The following is a 23785-nucleotide window of genomic DNA, read 5'->3' on the forward strand; positions in this document are numbered from 1 at the left end:
AAGCCAAAGCCAACCAAGCCTCTTCTTACGGCAATCCAGAATAGTAGCCAAAGGTTACAAGTCATCGAAGAAGTTTGGCGCGGGATTCTCTGGAGCTTGTGCTTGTGGTGTTTCATGCCGCCTGATCGAGTCGAAGCTAGTGAAGGGCCAATTCATCTTTAGCGTTGTGTGTCTGGTTTTTTAACCAAGTTGTTGCGATGTCAGTGACTTCAGAGTGTATTATTTAGGAAAAACGTCTCACCTTGTAAAACATGTCGGCAAAACTCAGAAGCAAAATCCTGAACAGTTTCCAGCTTCGTGGTTTCTCTTTACGAAGGTGGGTACTGGCTTTTCCTGGCTCCGAAATATCCTTAGGTCGTGCCCTGTAACTCTAATGTGTATCACGAATGAGATGGCGTACTTTTGAAACTCCCACGATCTTGGGGAGGGTGGGACGGGAGTGTTGTGAAACCGAAGCTAGGAAACCATGAAACCGTTTCACTGCCAAATGTTCGTAGAGAATGTTGAGATAATTCAGCACATACGTAATTATCTTCTGTGACGTGTATCATCCTGCCGTTACCAAAGACGAGATAAATTTAGTTGGAGTTTTATGGGTACAGTTGCTCACTGGGTTCAGTTTTTAGTACTCCTGAATACATTTAAGAAAGAAATATTAGTAACTACCAAGAAATAATGTAGCCTAGAGGACTAATAGCTACCATTTTGCTACAAAAGCTCTATTGCACACACACAATGAAAATATAATCTTCGGCTTTGGTGATAAATGGACTAGTCGGCACTGCAGATTGCCAGCATCTCCACAAAAACTCATTTATTAAAGAAAAGGTTAGGTTATAGTTATACCGACTGGTATCATATTCAAGGAATATTCCTAGTCATATGTAGAGAAAAAAAAAAAACGAAGAAAGAAATTGCATTCATTTCTCAGTCTCATGTGCAGAGTGTGATTCGGTTAGTTCAAAATTAAATTTTTCATATTGAAGGAGCTTAATAAAAACAAACTGTTGCAGAAAGTTCTTATGCCAAGCCCTAACCTAGGTGGTAAAATTTGAAGCTTTTCTACACCCCTTGAGCAAAATGCATAAAACCCGACTTTGTTGCTCTGTGTAGTACATGCACCGCCTCGTGTTTATGTGCCAAAAACACCCATGCTAAGAGAGCTAGAGATATCCGAGACGGAACACTTGAGTCTTGCGAAAACCGAAAGGATGGATATCGAAGTGTTTTTGTTTATTCATTCGTTCAATTTTCCTCACTCCCAGTTATTCAATCGTGAACCTCTAGCAACCTGCTTACACTATCACTTCGGCTGGGCAAACACGGCTCGATTTCGGCATTAACAAAATTCAGTGACACACTGTTTTTCTTCCAGCGATGCCAGCAAATATCTCTTGGAGCTTCTGGAGCCTTTGGAGGAAGACAGACGGACCATGTGGATTAATAACATTCTGACATGGCTCCAAGAGCAGCGGCTCGAGTCGGCTCTGGTCAACCAGCAGACCCTAGCCAAGTGCATCCAGGAGTGGTCCCATCGGGGAGAAGAGGACAGCCACAGCCGTGAGGTCACCGTGGTGGATGCCTTCCAACTGTCGCCCCTTTCGTACAGGCGAGTCGCACGCTAAGACGTTATTCGTGGGGCTTAAAAGGTAGTTGTGGATAGATCAGCTCGGACTTTAGAAATATACTTGAACACGAAGAAAGAAAGGATGGGAAAGGAGAGACAGCTGCCTGCCAACAATGTTTTCGTGTAAACTTCTTCCTTTTGCATTTTCTTTTCCTTCAATTGCACTAATAAACAAATACTACCGATAATTGCACCTATAAAAATTTACATACAAACTCAGCTTTTTTCGTCATGGCACGTTGGTGATGCGTCGAGCGCACTACCAGTCTGGGGCTGTGGGCAAAAGTCACCATCTGCGTTGTTTTGAAAGAAACCAGACAAAAATGTCGACCATCTCAGCTATGGTTCACGCTTTTGCAGCCCGAGCGACGTCGCGACTGAAAATTGTGAGCGAAATCTCATCATGCGAATCAGGCTTTAGCGCCCATTCTGTGGCGTCCAAGCGGAATGAGTCGCCGGATGTCATATTATTCACGCGAAGTTTTGCGGTGCAACAAGGCCTCGGTAATTTCGCTAAGGCTGCTCAAGTAGTCAGACATTGCCAGGAAGACATATCAACAATTCCAATGCAAAAAAAAAGCACCGGGACTCACACAGACGCCGGCAGCATCGCATTTCAATGGTTTATTTATGGGCAACAGCGAGCTTCTTGCCCACACTTCATCGCGTGGTGGCGTCCGCTAGGGGCGCTCCGGTTTGTTTGTAAACATGAGCTGGGTCTTTAGAGACACAGAAATATCTAAAAATTATTGTTTTTGAACTGAAACGCCACAAGCTCATGCTGCTGCTGTTCTGGGCGTAACATTTCATAGATATTGTCTCTCTTTATTTCTGAATGGCTATAGACGGGAAGCTGACACATTCTTCCACATGTTCCTCCTGTCCTCTCTTTCTTCATGTTCATGTATATTTTCCAAGTTGAAGCTGATGTATTTATAAGTACATACAAACAATCTTAACTGTTAACCGTTACTCTGATTTTTTTAAAAGGTAATTGAGTTGTGTGTTTGATTAACGTCTGCGTTTTTGTTTAGAGTTTGTGTTTGTTTAGTCAGCTCTATTGCGTGCCTGGTGCCTCCGCTGTAGATGAGAAATTCAGCCGGTGCAGCATCACCGCTAGCTTTAATGGACGTCACACAGTCGTGACACACGACCGCACGCGTTTTGTCAAGTGCATTCGCGAACACGTTTCAACTGGCGCGTTCATTGTCTTGTCCCACACATACATCAAAAGTTGTCACGAAGTGGCAACAAACGACGTCACAGGGGCCGACATGTCATGCCGTCCGACGTCGCTATCTCGGCGGTCGGATGTAAGGGCCCCTGCAGAAATTACGAACAAACGCGGCCTTCACTGCCGTCGTGGCGTTCGACTCCCGGCTGCCGAGACTTTCGTAGACCGTCGAGCTGGGGAGCGGATCGCAGCAAAACGGACGTCTGCTACGTGCACCACCGCCGCTGTTACGCCGCTGGGATCGGCAACAACGTCGCGCGTCTGCGATGTCCTCCGATGGAAATCAGGGGGGGGGGGGGACTGCTTTTTAGGACTTTGCAAACACGTTAGTCTGGGGTGCGTTCCAGGAATTATACCGTTACTGACGGGTTTCTGCGCGTCATCCGCAGTGTCGACCGCAAAAAGTTCCTCCCGAGGGACGGGGCCCGCAGTCCGAAGCTCTTCGGGGACTCGGACAGCAAGGCGTTCCTCTTCCAGGAGCGCTACTGCCTCGTGCTCCAGAAGACGGCGAGGCATCCGTGCTTCGCGACCAAGACCTGCCGCGTTTCGTCTTCCGAAGAAACTGGGAGCTCGTTCGAACTCCGGAACGTCGAGCAGCTCCTGGGAACCATCTCGGAACGTGTCGTCGTGCTCGGAATGCTGACTCAGTTCGAGCAGGTGAGCCGTTTCCGGTTACCTGTAACCCTTCGACGGCCGTCGCCGTACATTTACGGCGGTTATTTCACATTTGAAAGTGGCCTCCCTAGTGCGAAACTGCACACACCGCCGGAGGTGTTGCTATTTGTTATGTCTTCGGTGAACTCCAAACATACTCACATTGGTTCACATTGCTGGGCTATTTATAATTTTCAAGTTAGATGCTCCATGCACGTGATGCTCACTTATGCCGACTGCTCTGGCGGCAGTGCCAGTGGGAGTACTGGCTCTTCTGATTCAGACTTCCAACGCTTTTTGGGATTAAATTTAGAGGATGAGAGTTCACCTTCCGACAGAGGAGTTCTGTAAAGTGCCTCCGGTTAGGAATCTGAAGCCGCTGAAATGTCGCGGAAGCTAATGTGCCAACATGAAACCGAATGTAAAGAAAAGGTGACAACTTTTTGCCTTCGATATTTTCCTTTGATGCTTCTACAGCCAAGCAGCTTGCAAGCACTGTACGTGCGCCTGCTAGTTAATTGAGAGAAAAAAAACAAAAAAAAACTGTGCTTTTACCTTTTCTTCCTACTATTCCTTTGCAAACAAATTTGGGCCACTGGAAAAATGCCCTTGGGGAAAAAGCCTCTACCGTCAAAGGGTTAAGTGATTCATGGTTTGAGAAACACCCAGATTTGTGTGTTGTAACTCTCTGCATGTGTTGTAACTCTCTGCACATCAATAAGAAATGTCCTGAGGGATTAATTTCTGATTGTTTGTGGCCGGATGCTCCTCTCAAGCTGTTTTGCTCGAAATTATTAAGAGAGCCTTTTGGACCATCGATGCGTTTGTTCTGATGGAATCATGAGGTATACCAATCACTCGGCTTTCCTCCACCGTAGCGATGTTACATGCATATGAATTTCATGGCAGCCTTTTTTTTATTTTTGCAGTAATGACCCTCCCCTCTCCACCTTCATAAAGAAATCACAAGTTTTCAATTTTAGGATGCTAGAAGTTTGATGTGTATAACACCCACTTTCATCTTTAAAAAAAACGACAAAAAAACTAACGCATTAAATTACAGAGTACTTATAGCTGCAAGTCTGCAAAGCAACATTTAAAACTGTTTGCCTTGTAGACTATTGTGATTAAACTTTGTGCTGTCCCATCTGGTTAAGTTAAACTAACATCTAGACCAGTTTTGCTTTTTTTTTTTTTTTGAATTATTGCAGTTACAGTGGGCTCCATGGCATGTATGTGCTTCTTTATAGCGATGATAATCAAAACTCCCTTGCCAAACTGTGCAGTAAAATAAGCTACACCAAGTCAGGTTTCACTCCAAGTTTCCTCGAATTGCTGAGAATTCGGGTTTAAATTAATGCCGAGACAAAAAAATGTAATGTATAGGACCCTAACCCCTTAAAGGGACACTGGCAGGGAATTTATGCCTGCCAAGGTTTTTATTTGTACATGACATACGAGAGCCCAACCATTCAGAACAGAATGTGTGGCTCGAACTTTGTTTCCTTTCTGCCCGAAAACCGCCGATCGAGAACTGGCCGGTTTGAGTCGCGCTCACCCTCTTCCCCATGGTCACATGCCGTTTTCTATGGTTTAGACACAGCCAGCAAGAATAATCAAAGTCGTGGGTCATTGAAAGTACACACTCAACGCTAAAAATAGACAAAAGATATGATACCCATTTTTTGTAGCTTGGGAATAGCTGCAAATACGTTGATTGAGAAAAAAAAAAAAAAGCTCCACAGCAGCGTGGCATCCGGTAACTTTCTCCTCTATATTTCTTCTTCCTCCCTAGTCCAGTTTTGGTTTCAAGCAGTTGCATTTTTTTTTTACTTTATTAAAAATATATGTGACGCTGAAGCAAAATATTGATTGGATCGTCTTCTGGCACCATAATAGATCACCTGGCAAAATATTTAATCTTTTTTTGGGGGGTGTCAGTGTCCCTTTGAGTGCCTTGTACGAGCTAAGCTCGTTGGCGGCTTTCTGGCTAAAAATGTCATGGAGGAGCTCAGCTCGTCCAGTGCTCTTTAGGTAGCCCTCAATTCCACAGACAAGCTACGCTCGTCCAAGTGGTTTGCGGCACCTTTCATAGATGGTAACACTTGTCTTAGTTTGTGGCTTTTTTTTTTCTACTGTTGGTAGGATAAATGAGAAGATACTCTGGCAACAGTCATTTAAAATTGATGTCGCTAGCCAAAGTAGCATGCGGGGAACGTCAATGTGAAAAAGAAAAGTGATCGCTGAAGAAAGCTCAAGTGACTTGGAAGAAGTTGAGTTTTGTTCGTCTAGGGAAGACGATGACGACTTTGTTGCTGAATTCAGCTGTTCAAGTGAATCTGATGACAACAACAATTCGGACGGTGGCGGCGACTTTGACTCCTCCAGGCATTCTGCAACCTCAAATAAAGTTGGCACTTAAGGGGGTTATTCAACTGTACAAATAATTTATTAGAATTCTAGGGCTGAGAGTTACTGATCCTTACCGAAATAAGGCAGCCTTCGAGTCCGGAAACTTTGACAATGTCGTGCCAATTCCTTGTTTGTTTGACGTTTCAGGGAAAATATTTTCTGGAAGATCCAACTGGTTCAGTTGCGGTTGACGTCTCCAAAGCGGTATCCTTTTCTTTGTTTACTGTTTGTAGCGTCGCAGTGTATTTTTGCTGCTTCATTTCTTTGTGGTGTACATGGAGGGTCTCAAAATGCCGTCTTTATGCCTGCGAGTTTGTATCTGCTCCTGGAAGCTTAGACTTCCTTGGCGCACCTTTGCACTGCTGCATGCGACTCCAGGGCCACGCGCTGGTTTCAAACCGAGGGAGAAAGTCTCTGGATGATGTTGGTTTGAGGCTTGAGCACCGTTCACACTCTTGCGACTGAGTAAGACCGAGAGTGACCAGACCGGTTTTTAAGCCTTTTGCGACTTCCTAGCATCGGATGCGCTACAGCGGAGCTGGTCCTAAGAGATTGCAAGAGGCTTAAAAACCGGTTTCGTCTCTCTCAGTCGTAGTCGGTTGCGAGAGTGTGAACGGGCCTTCATATATTTTGCTGTCCTGTACAGAGTTCGTAGCCAGCGGTATTTCAAGTAATAAGAATTCTTCGTACAGTAAAACAAATTTTAAGTGAAGCTTCAGATCCGTGCAGCAGCAGTTTCCGCTGGTTATTTCGACCTCCACTTACGATGACAATAACAATACTGTATTTTCTTTGAGTAATGGAAGTTTAGCTTAGCCACACACTTTTCCACTTTCAATCATACATTGCGTTTCACTGCCGTGATAGTATGAAAGAGTTTTTAGAAATTCACTGGAAGCTCTCCTTCGAGCACGGTGATCCGTGCAGTTTTTCACCACCTCCCCCACGGTGCCTTGTTGCACTTTTAGGCCTGTAAGTATTGTTCCTATTCTTCATCTAGCCCGTTGTTGTACGCCACATTTCCGATTTTACGAAGAATGTGCATTATCTTTGACGGCGCCGCCAGACGTTCACGGAAGGGCTCTTCACCGAGAGTAGTTTTGTACTCGCCGAAGGCCTCTACGAGGACTCCGTGTTCCGCATCGAAGCCATTGGACTCCCGCCAGTCGAGCCAGCTTCAGAGACCCTGTAAGGAGTTTCTATCAACTTCGTTTGCAAAGAAAGTTGATGCAACAGAGCCGAAGACAGTTGTTTCGTAGCTGCGTCACGTTTGCCGTAAAATACCGAGCAGGCGCCCACACTCGTAGAGTGCCACATTCTTGGGAAAATAAACTATGCATTGCCGAACTCTGGGTTCCGGCCCATAGCGGTAACTGTTTGGAGGATCAGATGCCAGTGCTTCAGAACTTATTGTCATCTGATTATATAGTTAGGAGTGATTTTCGGAAATTTTCAGCGAGAAAATGGTGCCCGTTCTTCGTGGCAGACGCCATCGTCTCCATTAGGGATGTCGCGAACCACCCTAGGTTCGATTTCGAAAGGTTTCGATATTTGCGAAGCGAACTGAGGTTCGATTTCGAAAAATTTTGATATTTTCGTACCGACCGAGGTTCGATTTCGAAATATTCGCAACTTTTGTCCACAGCGGAGTTTCGATTTCGAAAATTTCGAAGCTTTCACGGTTTCTAAAATTTCGAATTCGAATATTTCGAATATTTTTTTACTTCAGGTTCGATAAATTCGAAGATTTCGAAATTCTTTGTAAAAAAAAATTCGAAAACTTCGAACGCTTCGAATTTTTATAGACATGAAGTTCGAACAATTCGAAGATTTCGAATTTCTTTTGGCATAAAGTTCGAAAAGTTCGAAAGTTTCGATTCTCTTTTAACGCTAAATTAAAAAAAAAAAAAAAAACTGAAGATTTTGAATTTTTTTTAATCCAAGTTTTCAAAGTTTGAAGTCCGATTTTCAAGTTTTTCTACAGTTTCAGTTTCAAATAACGTTTTCACGACTCACTTGTTTTCACAAAATCAAGTTTAGAAAAGTTAGGGTGTGATACCTAGATTCTGCGAAGTTGGTAAGGCAATTAAATGAGACGACGAGTGTCCCGGACGTGCTAGAATATTTGCCAGTGCAGAATTGTGACCGCCAGCCCCCCGGGGGGGGGGGGGGGGGGTCTTTATCACGCAGTAGTGATTGCACGAACACACTGTTTTACGAGACTCATCCAGTTCGAAACGGCCACGGGCGAGCAGGAGGTTGAGGCTCAGAGAAACCTTGAAGCGACCTGGCAAACTAGCTCGCCACCCCTTGCACGCTGGTAGTAATCCGATCCGGTGAAGTTTATAATTGTACTGGAGGTTTATTTTCTGGGACGGAGGAATCGCCTCGCAAAAAGCACAAAAGCCGACACAACTCGAGGTCGAGGAGCGTTCTACCATACAAGTGGCGTCGGAAGAGGAAAAACGGGGGGAAAGAGGGTAGCGAGGGGGGGGGGGGGGCTTCAGCCTCCTTCTTCCCCTTGCAGGTATTTCGGACTGTTAAAGAAAAAAATACGGGGAAAGAGGGCGTGGTCGAGCGTATTTTAATCTGAAATTATTTATGCATATGTATAGCTACTGTCGCTCTTCACTGCATAAAAGGTTGCGTAGATGGTCATTGTTAGAAACTCGTTGTCAGAAGGCACTGCTCGTCACATGCTTAGTGGTTCGGAAGTTCAAAGCTGTCTTTTCGACCTAAACACCTGTGCCGATAGTAACAAAAGAAAAAAAAAAAAAAGAATAAATGCGGGAATAAAAAGCAGGAGAAAAAAAAACTATCAAGAATTCGTCGGAAGTGTTCTATTCTTGCATATTCAGAGGTTCAGAACTTCGAAACAAGTTTCTTTTACCAAAATGTGTACAGGCTAAAAGAAACACGTCCCAGAAACGTGAAGCGAAAAAAAAAAAAAAAAAAAGTTTTCTTTTAATGACGTGCTGAACTTGAACACTACTAGAAATCTTCTGCCATGAGTTAATTTATTCCTTAACGTGAAAAAACAATAAATATATTATTTTGTATTCTGCAGATGGCAATGATATGTACTGTCTGTGGTGTTAATTTAAATGCAATACCTCAAACAACTTAGACGAAAATAAATATCAAGTTTAGGTCATAATTGCATGCAGATACATGTTTGGACATTTCTTCGAAACTCACGTTGAATAGCAATAATCACATCTTAAGACGGCACTTACCTACGCTATACATATATCATTCTTTAAAAAAAGTATAACATATCTACCATAAATAGCTCCGGCTGCAGCGTGCTTCAAATCTGGCCCAAACGATAATCGTCAAAAACCCGTCGTCCGTCCTCGCCCCTTCGGGGATTTATTTCTTTAAACCTAAGCATGCCAGAACATTGAAATAAATGACATTGTCTTTCGTAAGGAACGCAGCACCGCGTGTAAAAGTTCGAGAAAAAAAATTACGAATGTACCCCACTACTTGAAATCAAATGAAACCGTCCGCCGGTCTTTCGAAGTTCGACGAACGTCGAACTTTTACCCTATAAGTTCGAAGTTCGTCGAACTTCTGACTTTTCAGAATTCGAAAGTTCGAAACTTTTCGAATTTTCTTGATAAATAAGTTCGAAAGTTCGAAATTTATCGAATTTTTTGGTCAGTCAAGTTCGAAAGTTCGACAAGCATCGAACCTTGCAGCGCAATAAGTTCGAAAGTTCGAAAAAGATTGAATTTTTTAGCGTAATAAGTTCGACGGTTCGAAAAGCGTCAAACTTCTTAGCTTAACAAGTTCGAAAATTCGACCTCCGTCGAATTTTACGATATAGACAATTCGAAAAATCGAAATCTTTCGAACCTTTCGAACCGCTTGATTCGATCATCGAAACTTCGATTCGAAAAAAGTTCGCGGCATCCCTAGTCTCCATGTGTTCGTGGGCTAGATTTGTTTAAAATTTCTGAATATTGGGTATAACTTTTGAATCGGATAATGGCAAGTTCTGAAAACATGACGTCTGATTCAGGCCTTAGTGCTATATTAGGGTGGAGAGCGAGCATTCGACGATGCACGGTTCATTTTTGCGGGGATAAAAAGCACGCTTCTTTATTCTGCCAAGTTCCCGGTGTAGTATGTCCATTGAAAGTAATGCAATAACTTCTCGGGTGCTTTGAGCAGAAAGTACCTCGGCAGCACCACCATCTTTTCCAAGCTCCCGGAGAAGGTTCGGACGAGGCTCGAAATCGAAGATCTGCCGCCGGACGCCATGATGGTCTTTCTCTCGGACGTCTGGCTGGACAGTGCCAAGGTGAGGTGGATCGCTTTCGCGTTTGACAGTTGATGTCTGAGAAAATTGTGTCGGCTTGTGACAGTTAATGTACCTTGAGAACGCTCACCCGAAAGAAAGAGATAAATGTTGAAAATATGGGGTGGGCCATCTTTGGAGATGCCACAGCAAAAATTTATAAAAAATTAGAGATAAGCGTTGGGTCCCCCTCACTATAAGCCTCGTGAAACAAGAACCGATACCGCAGATTGTGGGCACAATAAATCCGTCTTCCAACTCCCCTGTTTCGGGAATGAATACTGCACTGTGCGAATGCAGCAGATTTGTGCTTCACGGTACTTCAAACAAGCGAGAGCCTGCTACAAACTCGCATGATACTGCAGATTGCGGACATAGCAAGTTTCACGGCACGATAGACATGTGGGAAACCGAGAAAACTTGCGTACCACGTCAACAGATCTATCTGCATGCACGTTATCTGTTAGGCAGGTAGGTATGTACTTATTAAAAGGCGTAAGCAAATACCTACCTACCTACCTACCTAACATAAATTGCGCATGCAGATCGCAGACAAAAAAAGCGGCAATCAGCTACGAACTTGTTCGTCACAGGAACGGATACTGCGGATAGCGAGGTTGAGTGACTTCCGTCGGGCATTGTGTGATCGATATCCGGCAGGAATCGCGAGGGGTGAGGTTGTTAAACAAATTATTTTAGACCAGAAACTGAGCGTTTCTGGTCTAGAATAATGTTGTTTAACACCTAAGACTGGTGCAGAAAATAAAAACTTTAAGTCGAAGGAACAAATGCAGAAGGGAACGTTTCATACTCGGCTAACTGGTTTATTTCTCGAGCATCCTATGTATACCCACACGGCCACTCACACCCACCCACCTTCCATACAGAGCACTCCTTTGTTGACAGCATTTCCTATTTGAAAATGCTTTCAGTCTAGAAACTCTAGAAGCGGGTCATTATAGGCAGTACATCACTATATGTGGTATCGTTATATACCGTATTTACTCGCATAATGAACGCACCCCCCACAACAAACATAGATATTTGGACTTTTTTTTTTTTCTCGCGTAATGAACGCATTTTTAATTTTCAACTCCACGAGTGTTGAACTGCGTCCTTAGCTAGCCGTCTAGCCACCAAGCCGGCCAATCATCTTTTGCTGCCAAGCCAAGCCAAGCCGCTCTTGTAATGGCAGCAATTTTGTGGTTGCGGAAGTGGTCAACCATGAAACCGAGCGGCACACACGCCTAGCAAAGCTAGGGTCGAGGAATTGCCCAGCCCCAGACGTGCTTCGTCCATCGGATGCATTGATGTCAACAAACATGCTGTCGTCTGTGATCCGCTTTCGAACAGTCATATCGTGAAAGTGGTTACGCCTAAAAATGCTCACGTTGCTCTCCGTGCTGAGTGAGCTTCGTAGGGCGCTTTTTCTTCGGCAAAGGGCACACCAAAAGTACCTTAAAAAAGTTTGCAATTTATAAAGCATGTTTACTGTGGCACGCTCACGATAAGTCATGGGCACGCCTTCGTCAGTGGAGATGTGCCACAGTACCCTGCCATGTCATAATAGCACCTGAAATGACATTTGCACAAAGTGCGCAAATGCAAAAATGTTACCTTGCATAATAAACGCACCCCCCAAATGTGTGCCCATTTTTCGAGCAAAAAAGTGTGTTCGTATGCGAGCACATACAGTAAGTGAATTCCACTGTAGATGGTTTGGCTGGAGCTGGTCATCTGGCTACTGGCTGGCAACTGAGTGAACGTATTTGTGCAGGTGTTGGACAAGCTAAGGGTGCTGTTTGCTGGCTATTCCCAAGCCCCGCCCACCTGTTTCGTGTTGGCGGGAAACTTCCTCTCTCGGCCAATGGGAACGCGGAAAGACGCAGCCTTGCTGGCCGGTGGGGATGCACGCTCTTTGCTACGACCATTGTTTGCGTTTTTGACGGGACCTCACCTAAGCGTCTTCTTAAAAGGATGCTAAATTAAGCTTCTATGTGTAAACTAACGCTTTCAAGACACTTTAGATGATTCACAAAAATTGCTTTTTCAACGTATTGCGCCGCAGTTTGCTTCAGAGGTGCAAGTAGGGGCGAAAGTTTACAGTGAAAAATCCATCGGCTTGCGCTTCCTCGACGCTGCGCACACCACCTGCTGGCAGCACTTCTCAATACACGTGCATCGTCTGCAAAGTGGTGTCGTAGATTGCCCTGAACAGGTTTCCGTTTTTTCTCTTTTGAACAAGGTAAGTTCATTCCTTGATTTTTTTTGCTGTAAACTTCCACCACCTGCTTGCACCTCTGTAGTAAATCGCAGCGCGATACGTTGAGAAACCACTTTTTTGTGGGCCGTCTAAAGTACCTTAAAAGCGTTAGTTTACCTACTCGCTGCCGACCGCATTTCCGAGGGCTGATAAGCCGGGCTTCTTTCCAAAAAGTTCTGGATTACATGGCTCTTGAACAAGGTTCCTCAGTATATTGCTTTGGTTCTACAAACATGTGAAAAGCTTTTTTTTTTTCTTTTTTTTTTTTTTTTTTATAGCCTTTACTTTTGGGAAAACTGGTTTCCTAGGAGAATATGGATTCTTTGAGGTACCCCAGACTGTTTCTCTGCACTACTTAGATTCTCTCGACACCTCCCGCTTCTATTGCAGCTTCCCAGCTAAGACCCGATTCGTGCACGGTGTCACTGGTGCCTAAATATGGGTGAAACAGTTCTTAGTGTTCATTGTTTCTAACAATGCTTGTGAAATTCCAAACTGTTTCAGATATTGCGAGAAGCGAAAGTACTATATGCAGGCAAGCTAATTAGGGTTTAGGTCGTCTCAGGGTTTAGGTTACAATGTTTTAGGTAGATGGATGGTAGCATACAATCGAACCCAGATATATCAAATTCAAAGGAAATCATAAAATAGTTTGATATATCAATAATTTGATACTATACAAAAATATGTTAAAGTAAGCTCGAGTTGAAATTTCATGGCGTCTCTGCTAATACTGAAGGTCGCGACAAACGGGAGCTTACCGAATAGTTCATCCAAGAGCCACTAAATGCAGTAGAGCGTAGTGGGCGGGGACCGTAAACACCGCTGCACTTAACGCGCGCGCCTGGTCGAGACCTCCACACAGTATAAGCGACAAAACATGAAAATAAAAAAATAAATAAAAAAACAGAAAAGCAAGGCACGTAAAATGAAAGTTGAGCAAGAAAGAAAAAAAGCTCACCAAATTTGGACAGAAAAAAAAAACAAAAAAAAAAAACGGCAAAAGAAAAAGATAGACAAAGGTGAGGCGGTTAAAGTGGTATTGCACAACCATTAACACACTCAACTTGCCGAAGATTTTTATTTTTTTTTTGTTTGCTCATTTTATTTTGGGGCTAGGGAGTCGCGCAGCATCAGCAGTGTTCGGGGAAAGGGCGCCTGCCATTGCGAGAGCGGACACTCCCTGCTCTCCCTACGTGCGCGTGCGTGCCCTTCCCCTTGCTTTTGCCATCCTCCACTTTTTTTTTTCTTTTTTTTTTTATGCTTCATTGTTGTTTTTTTTTTGTTTACGACTGCTCTTTCACTGTGTATCTTACCGTGTGTATGTTGGCTTGGCGGTCTGCCAGCACTGTAGCACAAGCGATGTGCTCGCCACTAGCGCAATCGGATCGAGGGAGCTTCGCTCGCTATATCGAGTGTTCCCGCCATGGGAGTTGGATACAAAAAGATAACGCTCCTATAGACCCTTTCAAGCAACATTTCATGGGCGCCGCCATCTTGGCGTCACGTGACCCTGCCGCCATAGCCGCCCTTCAGTTTCTCGCCGTTCCTCCGCGTTGCGTGCTGCACCAGCCCCTACCGGAGCTTTGTTTTCGCGTTCTTTTACGTTCCGCGTTGAAATCGTGTGTTTTCTTTAGGTCTTTTCGATATTTCGGGCTTTCATTTAATCATTTGATATCTATATCTCGACATATCTCTTTTATTTTCTTATTTATGAAATGGAATCGGACAGCGAACGGATCGACGATACACGATTATGGCTTCAGAGACCATGTAAGTTCATCCCATTCTAATGTTTTTCTCGCTAATAAAGGCAGTCAACACCATTGCGACATATGCAAATTTCAACTGACGCAGTAAGGGTATCCAGTCGTGCTTCTCGCTGCATGTGCGCGCTTGTTTCCGTAAAGCCGACCCGCATGTAAGCGATTTAGCGTGCGACGAGACGAGCAACGGTGACAACGATGAGAGCCAGCGGCGAAGATTTCTCACTGTCGCCTGTTGCATCGCTCGGTTTTTTGGGTTTTTAGAAAACGTCGCTCACCGTCTTGGTCGCTTGTTCCCGTCGCTTCCATGCGGTTTGCCTCGTCGCGCGACTGCCCGAGCGACAGCGAAGGGGGTCACCGTCGCTTGTCTCGTTGCTCGCCGAATCGCTTGCACGCGGTTTATACATAATATCGAGGCGCCAATGGTTCATTGCTGTGTGCATGGAAATTAATTGAGTATAAACCGCATGTAAGTGATTTCGCGAGCGACCAGATAAGCGACGGCGACCCGCTTCGCTGTCGCTCAGTCAGTCGCGCGACGAGGCAAACCGCATGGAAGTGACGGAGCAAGCAACCAAGACGGTTAGCGACGTTTCTAAAAACCCAAAAAAACTACCGATGCAACAGGCGACAGTATTTGTAAATAAAACAAAAAGAAAAAAATCTCCGTCGCTCGTCTCATCGCACGCTAAATCGCTGACATGCGGGTCGGCTTTACGGAAACGAGCGCGTACATGCAGCGAGAAGCACGACTGCGATAGCCTTACTGCGTCAGTTGCAATTTGCATATGTCGCAATAGTGTTGACTGCCCTTTATTAGCGACAAAAACGTAAGAATGGGATGAACTTACATGGTCATTGAAGCCTCATAAGTATCGTCGACCCATTCGCTGTCCGATTCCATTCCATAAATAAGAAAATACAAGAGCTATGTCGAAATATAAATATCAAATGATTAAATGAAAGTTCTAAATAGCGAAAAGACCCAAAGAAAGTGCAAGATTTCAACGCGGAACGTAAATGAACACTAAAACGAAGCTCCGGTAGTGGCCTGTGCAGCACACAACCCGGAGCAACGGCGAGGAACTGAAGGTCGGCTATGGCGGCCCGGAAAGCACGCGAAGGGCGCGCCGACTGGTGGCAGCTCGAGTAACTGACTCGCTGAAAGCGTCTATACTATCACATGTGATTTTCAAGGGGATGTTTGGACTGTTTGATATAAACAATAATTCAAAATACTTGAGTGTGATGTAACCATGCTCGACTGTCTTTTGGAAAAGCTTCCCAACAGCATGAAAAAGGGTGAGAGATCTTTCGAGCCCAGAATAGCAGTATACCGTATTTCCTCGAGTAATAGCCGCACTGTTTATGAAGAAAACCTGAGGGTTTGCTTTTCCGCGGAGCAGGCAGATTGCCAATCACCGCGATCGACAGCATGATTACAGCTGTTTGCAGGTGACGTCTTCGTGTGAAGATACCATCTGTGAAGATTGCATTTGTATGGACAATCGTGTTCTCGATCTGGTTATTCGCTATGTTATTTATGCGCAACGCAATGATTGGCTGTATATTTGCTCTGTGGGAAAGTACACGCAAGGGTCTTGTTCATAAATAGTGCGGCTATTACTCGAGTAAATACGGTAGTAGCGTCACACGGACACTCTTCTGGAAAGGTGCGGTACTCGGAGCGCTTGCACCTTCTGGTCTCTGACTGCAGAGTGCTTCAAGAAGCTGGCCGACCTGGTTTTGGAGTTTCCGCAGTTGCTGGAGCACTCTCAGTTTGTGCTCCTGCCTGGTCCGATGGATCCCGGACTGTCCAACATTCTGCCCAGGTCACTTCCCACCCTTTTTGCCCGTTGGTTTGCCGAGCACAGCGTCGAGAGATGGGGCGTTCCCGCGAGTCCCAAGAACCGTACGATTCCTCGCTGTATTGATTACGGCTCGCTGGTTTCTGTCTAAGAACATACTTTAGAAATGAAAGTTTGAAACAAAAGAGTTGTAGGGGTGTACGAATATTGGTTTGAATTGAATAGCACAGCATTTATCACTACTGTAAACTCTCAACAGATGCCTCACCCCCGAAAGATGGCCCGTCCCCTATTTTTGGCTAGATTTGCTATATATTTTTTAAATGCTGAAAGATAGCACACTTTTAGTAATAGTAGTGTTGGCATCAATGATGGCCTTGGCATAAATGCGGCTAGTTAGCTATGGCGAGATATAAGAGAACGTTGCTGACTGGTGTGTACAGTCATCTTTGCTACGTTGCTCCTCGCCACCATAACAAGCCATGACCTAAAAATATAATTTTTTTCAACTTTTCTTGGTTGTACACGGAAAGTTAGCCCACTCCATTATTTTCCCCCGACTTGATTTTAGGGATATTACGGTAGTTTTAACACTGTTAAGAAAGCCTGTTGTAGTGGCTGTCCTTTACGCTGTGAAGGTCACGAATGATGCAGTGCTATTCGATTGAAACCACCATTCGCACGGCTCCTATAAAAAAATGTCTTCTTTGTTGTACTATGACGAGTGAAAGGATTGCTCGAAGCTTTCCAGTTTGCCGACGTGGCCTCTTGAAAGTGGAGGGACATCCCTCTCGGGATATCGGTTTATGTACCTAACAATAGTCTTTTTTTCCAGAAGTGCGAGTTTGTTGCTCGGGGTGCGGTCCCGTTCACTTTGTTATAACGAGGGATTCCCGTGTGTCCGTTTTTTGGAATTCGAATTTTGCAAGGCGCGCCAAATGTGTTTGGCCTTACGGCCACACGCTGTACTTTCTTCTGGAACATACGGAGATATGTTCATTGCCACTCACAAAAGGAGAGCGGTGGACAGCAAGGTACCGGTGCTTATCTTTAGACGTTGTAAGTCCTTGTAACCCTGCACCAGGTTGATTGAATACAACGTTCAGAAGCTGAGAATTCCGGGGCGGATCCAATTTCTAAACCTCAAGTTCTCGGTGAATGGCATTGATTGGCTTCCTGCGTGCTCTGCCAAAAAATAGGTTCATGTGAAGCGTGGTTGTTTGGGCGAGTTGGTTTGACATCTTATACAATCTTGTGTGCAGCAAGGACGAGGACAAAAGAAAAGAACAGGGCACAACAATGCGCAACTCTCAACTGAATTTTATTGAGTACACGTTCCGGTATTTATAGTCTCACCCAATGTCGTGGATGTTGTCATTGTGACGATGGTTGAGGCTATAAATACCGGAACACATACTCAATAAAATTCAGTTGAAGTTGTCATTGTGATGATGGTTGAGACTATAAATACTGGAACACATACTCAAAAAATTCAGTTGAAAGTTGCACCTTGTTGTGTCCTGTTCTCTTTTGTCCTCGTCCTTACTGCGCACAAGATTGTATAAGAAGGTTCATGTGCTTTTCTCCATATAAAACAATACTAGATTTACATTCGCAATTCATCTTCAAATGCTTGTCAACTTGGGTATTCGACTCCGAGTCTGCCAGATTAGCTGCGAAGACATTTTTTCGCCAGAGGAATTGCATGAGTATCCATCTGGGACGCCAATTTTTCAGACTTTCCTTTATTGTACCTCACAAGTCAAATGGGTTGTTGGTCCTAGTCGAGTGGATCACACAAATCAGTTCCTCAACGCACTGCGATAAGATTTGGTACAAAGGTAGCAGAAGATGGTGCATTTTATGCATAAAGATTCCAAAGAATAAGCTTACCTCTATATAGAGAAAACAAAAATTAAGAGCCCGATTTCACTATCTAGGGCACCTGTCTGCTAACAAAGATGTCTGATTGACACTACAGCCAACAGGTGTTGGAAGGTTGAGAAGTGAGGGTGCAGACTCTGATCCCCATTGGCAGACAGTATTTTTGAGTCAGGTGTGGCTCAGGCTTTTCCGGGACGACGCACGATTTTGTCATTTTTACTAATTAAAACGGTGAATGGATACAATGCCGTTAAGAAAGATTCTTTGTTGGGCTATTTCGGCTTGCCACTATCTCTCGGCTGTTGTACCACCCAGACGTCTCGTTTAAAGACAACTGCCATGGTGCCGTGGTACCAAACTCGTGCTCTAATTTTTTTACTCTTTATACTCAGCTAGGTTTATTCTTTAAAATTTGGATGCACAGAGCACGCCATCTTCGGCCACCCCTGTGCAAAATCTTAGCTTGGTAAGTGAAGAAACTGATCTACGGTCCTTTTCAGGGGCACACGACCCATTTGACTCATGCGGTACGTGTGTTGCACGATTTATTTGAAATGTTGCAAGAGTGTGCTACCAATCCGTCTTTTGGCAAATATGTGCTGCCACCTAGACACACGACTGGGTTTGAGACTAAGTGACTAGGAAACAATGCGCACGCAAGGCCTCTCCCACCCGTTCCACACCCAAAACGTCAGCTACATAGTGTTCGCCCATTGAGTCGCTGTGCCCTAGATACGGCTCTCCCAATCTCGCCTTTCTCCGCATCAAGGGTTATCTTCTGCCATAAAGTCGACAAAAAGAAACCATCTTCCCTCTCTCCTCGGCCAGAAGGAAGAGAAAGACGCTACTAGACCCATTTACTCTTGAACCGACGTTTCTACAAAAGGTCCATCGCTTTTTCGGTGCTCGTTTTGCTCAAAACCGAGCCACTGGCGCTTGACTGCAGGCCAGGGCTACCCCGGACCTTGGTTGAAGAGTTTACCAAGAAGGTGTCCCGCTGCCACCTGGCGAGTAATCCCTGCCGTCTGCTGCTTGGCGGCCGAGAGGTTGTGCTCTTCAGGGAGGACGGCGTCGCGAGGGCATGTCGTAACGCACTTCACTTGCCCTGGCAAAAAGGGGGGCTGGATGTTCCTCAGCTGGTATGCTTGACACTGCTTTGTAATCGTTGAGCGATCGATTGACTTGCAATGGTAGATTTATTGATTGGCTCAACCACTGATTGACTGCAGTGATCAATTTACTAATTGACTTAACTAGTGATAGACGGCAGTGGTAGATTCATTGGTTCACTCAACTAGGTATTGACTGTAGTGATAAATTCACTAATTGCTTCAGCTATACTCAGTTTCACAAAAGCAGGCACATAGCCAGGATTCTGTTTCAGCGAGGGCCCACTCATGACAAAATGCTGTATGAGGGGGAGGGGGGAGAAAAGGGCCCATGCAAAATGGAAGATTTCGGGGGGGGCCCGGGCCCCATGGGCCTTCCCCCTGGCTACGTGCCTGCACAAAAGCATTATAGTCCCACAGGAGAATGTCCTAGAGATTGAAACGACGTCCGAGAGATTGACGCCAACTATGGGGCCTAGGATGACCTCTCGGACGATGTCGAGACCGACGCCTAGAGGACGACCTCAAGGACGGCATCGTCCTTGAGCATACGATCGAGCGGCACGTGCTTGATTACATATTTTTATGGCCATCTTTTGGGCACGACGCCGCCGCTTTTTCGCACAATGGGACAAGTAAGGCTTTCACCTTAGTAACTTAGCAAACTGTGGAGCCTGCGGCCCCCGCGACCCAAAAAGGGCGTTGGAGCAAGGCACGTGATAACACTCAGTGGTTGAGGCCACCGGGACCTCGTTACTGCCACAACAACAGTGCCGTCCGCGACAAAGTAGTTCTGGGCTTCTTTTTCTTTTAGTGGCAATTGAACTTGCCCGATTCTATCTCTAACAAGAAGATATAAGGAATAAATAATCATAGATTTATGAGTTTCAATTATATTCAAACCAAAAAAGTGACACCGTATCCGTATCCGGTCACAATATTTTTCTTCTTGTAGCGCCGTGGCCGTTGGCGATAGTCGGCGATCGCAGCCGTGTAATTGGCCGTTTCTACCCAAAACATTGCACTGTGTCCTAGCACCAATCACAGATTCGTGGCGAAATATAGCGTATGGTTGTCTCATGAGCTGTTTATGAAATGCACGCTATTCTAGCGGAAGAAAATGTTGCTGCGGTGGACGTCCATTCGAAGTTGGTTGGTTTCGGAGCAGACGACGGCCGGTCTTTCTGGGTCTCGCATTTGAAGTGGTGACACAAATGCTCCCGTGATCTCGGGTCACGTGCCTCGCTCCAACACTCTTATTGGGTTTAGGGGCCCTAGCCTCCACAGTTTGCCAAGTTATCGTGAAACGAGTATAGCAGGCATGGGCGAACAGAGGATTTTGGGTCCGAATCGAATTTGAAGCGAATAGTGATTTTGGCCGAATAATTTCGAATCGAATAGTTTGAATAGTACAAGCAACAAAAACCACAAGATATGTTTAAACTATAGTTTTATATTTGCCCTTATTTGGTATTAGAAGTCCTGCAATTGTTAATTTCAAGTGTATTGAGTTTGGGAGCACGAAATGGTCAAAATGTTCGGAAGCGTGCGCCACCTGGCCGGAAATCCAAGTCAGAGTGAGTCAAACCCGTTTATATCGAACTCGCAAGAACACGTCTACCAGTTCGATATAGCGGGTAAGTCGACATAAAAGTTTTTAATGAATTTGATTCTCAAAACTCCACTTTCTGCTGACGTTTTACACAGTGAAATAGTCTTGCATCTTCCGCTGCTATTTCTTCATTGCATCGGCGATAACGATATTTTTCTACGCTATCGACGGACTCCAAAATGCTGAGGCCGCTGCCTTCTATATTCGCGCATTAGCACCGAACTATGCCGAGAGCACGGAGTCCGAGCGGGAGCACCTTCTCCTGCAGAGCGCCATTTTACTCTGCAAGTTGGCTTTCCCCTACAACAGGGTGGCTGCATTGGGGGAAGCCAGCTAGCAGGACAAGCTGGCTTTTTTTTGTTGTTTCTTTTTCTGGGAGGCCGCTTCAACCGCTTGGAAGAAAAGAAAATATTCTCTTTTGTGGACAGAGCTCGGAGAGGGACCACAGAGCAACCACTCTCCGCTAGCTATATTTTCTTTTGTTCCTTGCGGTCAACGTGGCCGCCCGAAAAAAAAAAGCCAGCGTGCTCTGCAAGCTGGCTTTCCCCCAATGCGGTCGCTCGCGTTGGGGGAAAGCCAGCTTGCAGAGCAAAACGGCGCTCTTGGCAGCTCGATATATCGGTAGCGGCTGCTATTTTTGTTCGATGCAACCACAGTTTTTTGCTATATATTATCACTGGAACATTACTGTGCACAAAAATTTCTCGATATAAGGAATAATTCGATGTAAACGGGTTTGATATAGTAGGGTTTGACTGTATTTAGAAAGGTAGAATAATCCTATATTGTCGAATAATTCGATATCGTCAAATACTTCGATTCGAAGCGACTGCCGAATAGAACAGTATTCGATTGGCTATTCGTAATAACCGAATATTTGCCCATCCCTAGAGTATAGTGATTGACTGCGGTGGTAGATTCATTAACTGGCTCAACTACGGATTGACTGCAGTGATAGATTTGCTGATTGTCTTAACTAGGAATTGACTGCACTGGTAGATTATTTGATTTTCAGTAACTCGACTGGGGATTGACTGCAGTGGTAGATTCACTGATTGGCTCAACTAGTGATTGACTGCAGTTGTAGGTGCATTGATGGACTGTACTGGCAGATTCGTTGATTGGCTCAACTAGGGATTGACTGCTGTGGTAAAATCACTGATTTGCTCAACTAGTATTGACTGCAATATGCTCTTCACCTTGGAAGAAAAAGCAAGCTTGGCTAATCTGCAGTGCAGTTATTCTAAAGTTTTGCTGTCAGGCAAAGAAAACATTTTTGCATTTGAAAAATGTATTTTCTTACTACCAAATAACCGACCCTAAATGCACATGCATACAAGTATATCGTAATTCACCGCATAAAGTGGAAAATTAGTCAATTGTTTTTTTTTTACAGTTTTTGGGGTTACAACAGGCTTACCTAATCACTCCTCGATTGACAACTAATTAATCGCCATTGCTAGTTTATTCATTGATTCACTCTTGGAGGCCGATGCCACCCGTAAGCAGAAAGATGGAGTCTGGCATTTTACGAGGTGCAGCTTGAACGGTAGTTGAGCATGCCATTTCCGCTGCCAACGCCCCCCCCCCCCCCCCTTCTCGTGTCCTGCAGTACACCAAGTGCCTCGCTTCGAACGCGCACCTGTGCCCGCTCAACCTGGGGGTGAGCCCCGTGTACTGGGAGTGGGACTTTGCCCTCTGGCTCCTGCCGCTTCCCGACGCTGTGGCGCTGGCAGACTCCCACGACCCCTTCAGCGTCGTCCAGGGCGACTGCCTCTTCTTCAACCCGGTGAGGCGCCGCTTCGACGCACCGCGAACACCCGGTGCCCCTTTCGGCACGGTTCCCAAAGCCGCGGCCACTCCGCCGACGCGTCATACTGGCTGCATACTGAATCGAATGCCAAACTTGGTTTGCACCTTATTCAAAATTTTATATTACGTTCACAGATGTCTTCTTTTGACGCTATTTCAACCTGCACCTGTAGAACGATGGTGCTTGGACTCGCACCGGTGTGCCTTGCTTCTACGCGACGCACGTTAAAGACGCAGAGCCAGCGGTTGTGCTGCGCTGGCTAAATTTTTCATTTACGACGGAGACACCAGGCACTCATTGTGTCCGAATAACTTTGCGCTGTCTAAATGTGCACACAACGTAATCACTTTTTGCCGGTGGAACCTGGGGGGCGGGGGACTTGCCAGCCATGAACGTCTTTCTGCGACTTTCAGGGATCCTTCCCCAAGACAGACTTCTCCTTCAAAGTTTACCTGCCGGGCTCCAGAACTGCAGAAGACAGCCAGATCTCGGAAGATCCGTTCTGACCTGGCCGGAAGTTGTGAATGCGTTTCCTTATTTAAAGAACAATAAATTGTTTTCGAGGTCAAACTTCGCACAAGCCTGAAGAACGTGTCGTTATTTTTTGCCGCCAATCGGCTTTCCTGCAGTGCTTCTATGCAGTGCTGCAAACCTAGTCTGCAGTGCTTCTAAGCCGTGCTGCAGAGCAAGTGCAATGACCTCAAGATTTGTGGCCTGCTCTTTGGTGCTCCTGAAAGGTAAGGTGGGGATACATATAAGATGAATCAAACACATAAAAAGTTTGTTTTCTCTAGACAAAAAAAAAGTTTACAGTATTTATAGCTATATCATGTAAACAAATTTTTGTTAAAGGGACACTGAGAGGGTATTCATGCTCGCCAAGGTTGTTTTTTTTTGCATGACATACGAGAGTTAGACTATTCAGAACACAATTCGCCGCTCCAAATTCGTTTTCTTTCCGTCTGAAATCCGCCGATCGAGAACTGGCCAGGAGTGGCGCTCACTCCTCTCCGTGGTCACATGCCGTTTTCTATTGTTTAGGCACTACCACCAAATATAATCAAAGTTGTGGCTCATCGAATGCACATACTCAATACTAAAGATAGAAAAGAAATACGATACCCATATTTTGTGGCTTCTAAAAAGCTTCAAATACGTTCATTGGGGGGAAGAAAGTATCGCAGCCACGTGACTTCCACCAACTCTCTCCTCTTTTATATTTCTTCTTCCTCCCCAGTTCAGTTTAGATCTCGAGCAGTTGCGTTTTTTGACTTTATTAAAAATATATGCGACGCTG

At 45.1% G+C, this 23785-nt stretch overlaps 1 protein-coding gene across 1 annotated transcript; it reads left to right on the forward strand.

The window, feature by feature from the left end:
- The first annotated feature begins 15 nt into the window (after positions 1–15).
- Positions 16–23075, forward strand: LOC8041373 (DNA polymerase epsilon subunit 2). The gene is made up of 11 exons (XM_029970938.3): positions 16–316; positions 1376–1609; positions 3251–3518; positions 6075–6131; positions 6994–7115; positions 10107–10236; positions 12011–12134; positions 15980–16094; positions 18901–19093; positions 22288–22464; positions 22902–23075. The coding sequence occupies exons 1-11, from the start codon at positions 252–254 to the stop codon at positions 22992–22994; spliced, it is 1578 nt and encodes a 525-aa protein (XP_029826798.2). The 5' UTR covers positions 16–251; the 3' UTR covers positions 22995–23075.
- The last annotated feature ends 710 nt before the right edge of the window (positions 23076–23785 follow it).

Source organism: Ixodes scapularis, unplaced genomic scaffold (assembly GCF_016920785.2).
Source record: "Ixodes scapularis isolate PalLabHiFi unplaced genomic scaffold, ASM1692078v2 PGA_scaffold6__148_contigs__length_123643588, whole genome shotgun sequence".
Taxonomy (NCBI): domain Eukaryota; kingdom Metazoa; phylum Arthropoda; class Arachnida; order Ixodida; family Ixodidae; genus Ixodes; species Ixodes scapularis.

What these genes read in the sequence shown, in the direction of transcription:
- LOC8041373 (XM_029970938.3), top strand. Translation starts at nt 252, where the DNA reads ATGTCGGCAAAACTCAGAAGCAAAATCCTGAACAGTTTCCAGCTTCGT. An exon ending in CGGTTGACGTCTCCAAAGCG is followed by an intron (nt 6,132 to 6,993) that starts GTATCCTTTTCT and finishes CGGCGCCGCCAG; the next exon opens with ACGTTCACGGAAGGGCTCTT. An exon ending in GAGCCAGCTTCAGAGACCCT is followed by an intron (nt 7,116 to 10,106) that starts GTAAGGAGTTTC and finishes TGCTTTGAGCAG; the next exon opens with AAAGTACCTCGGCAGCACCA.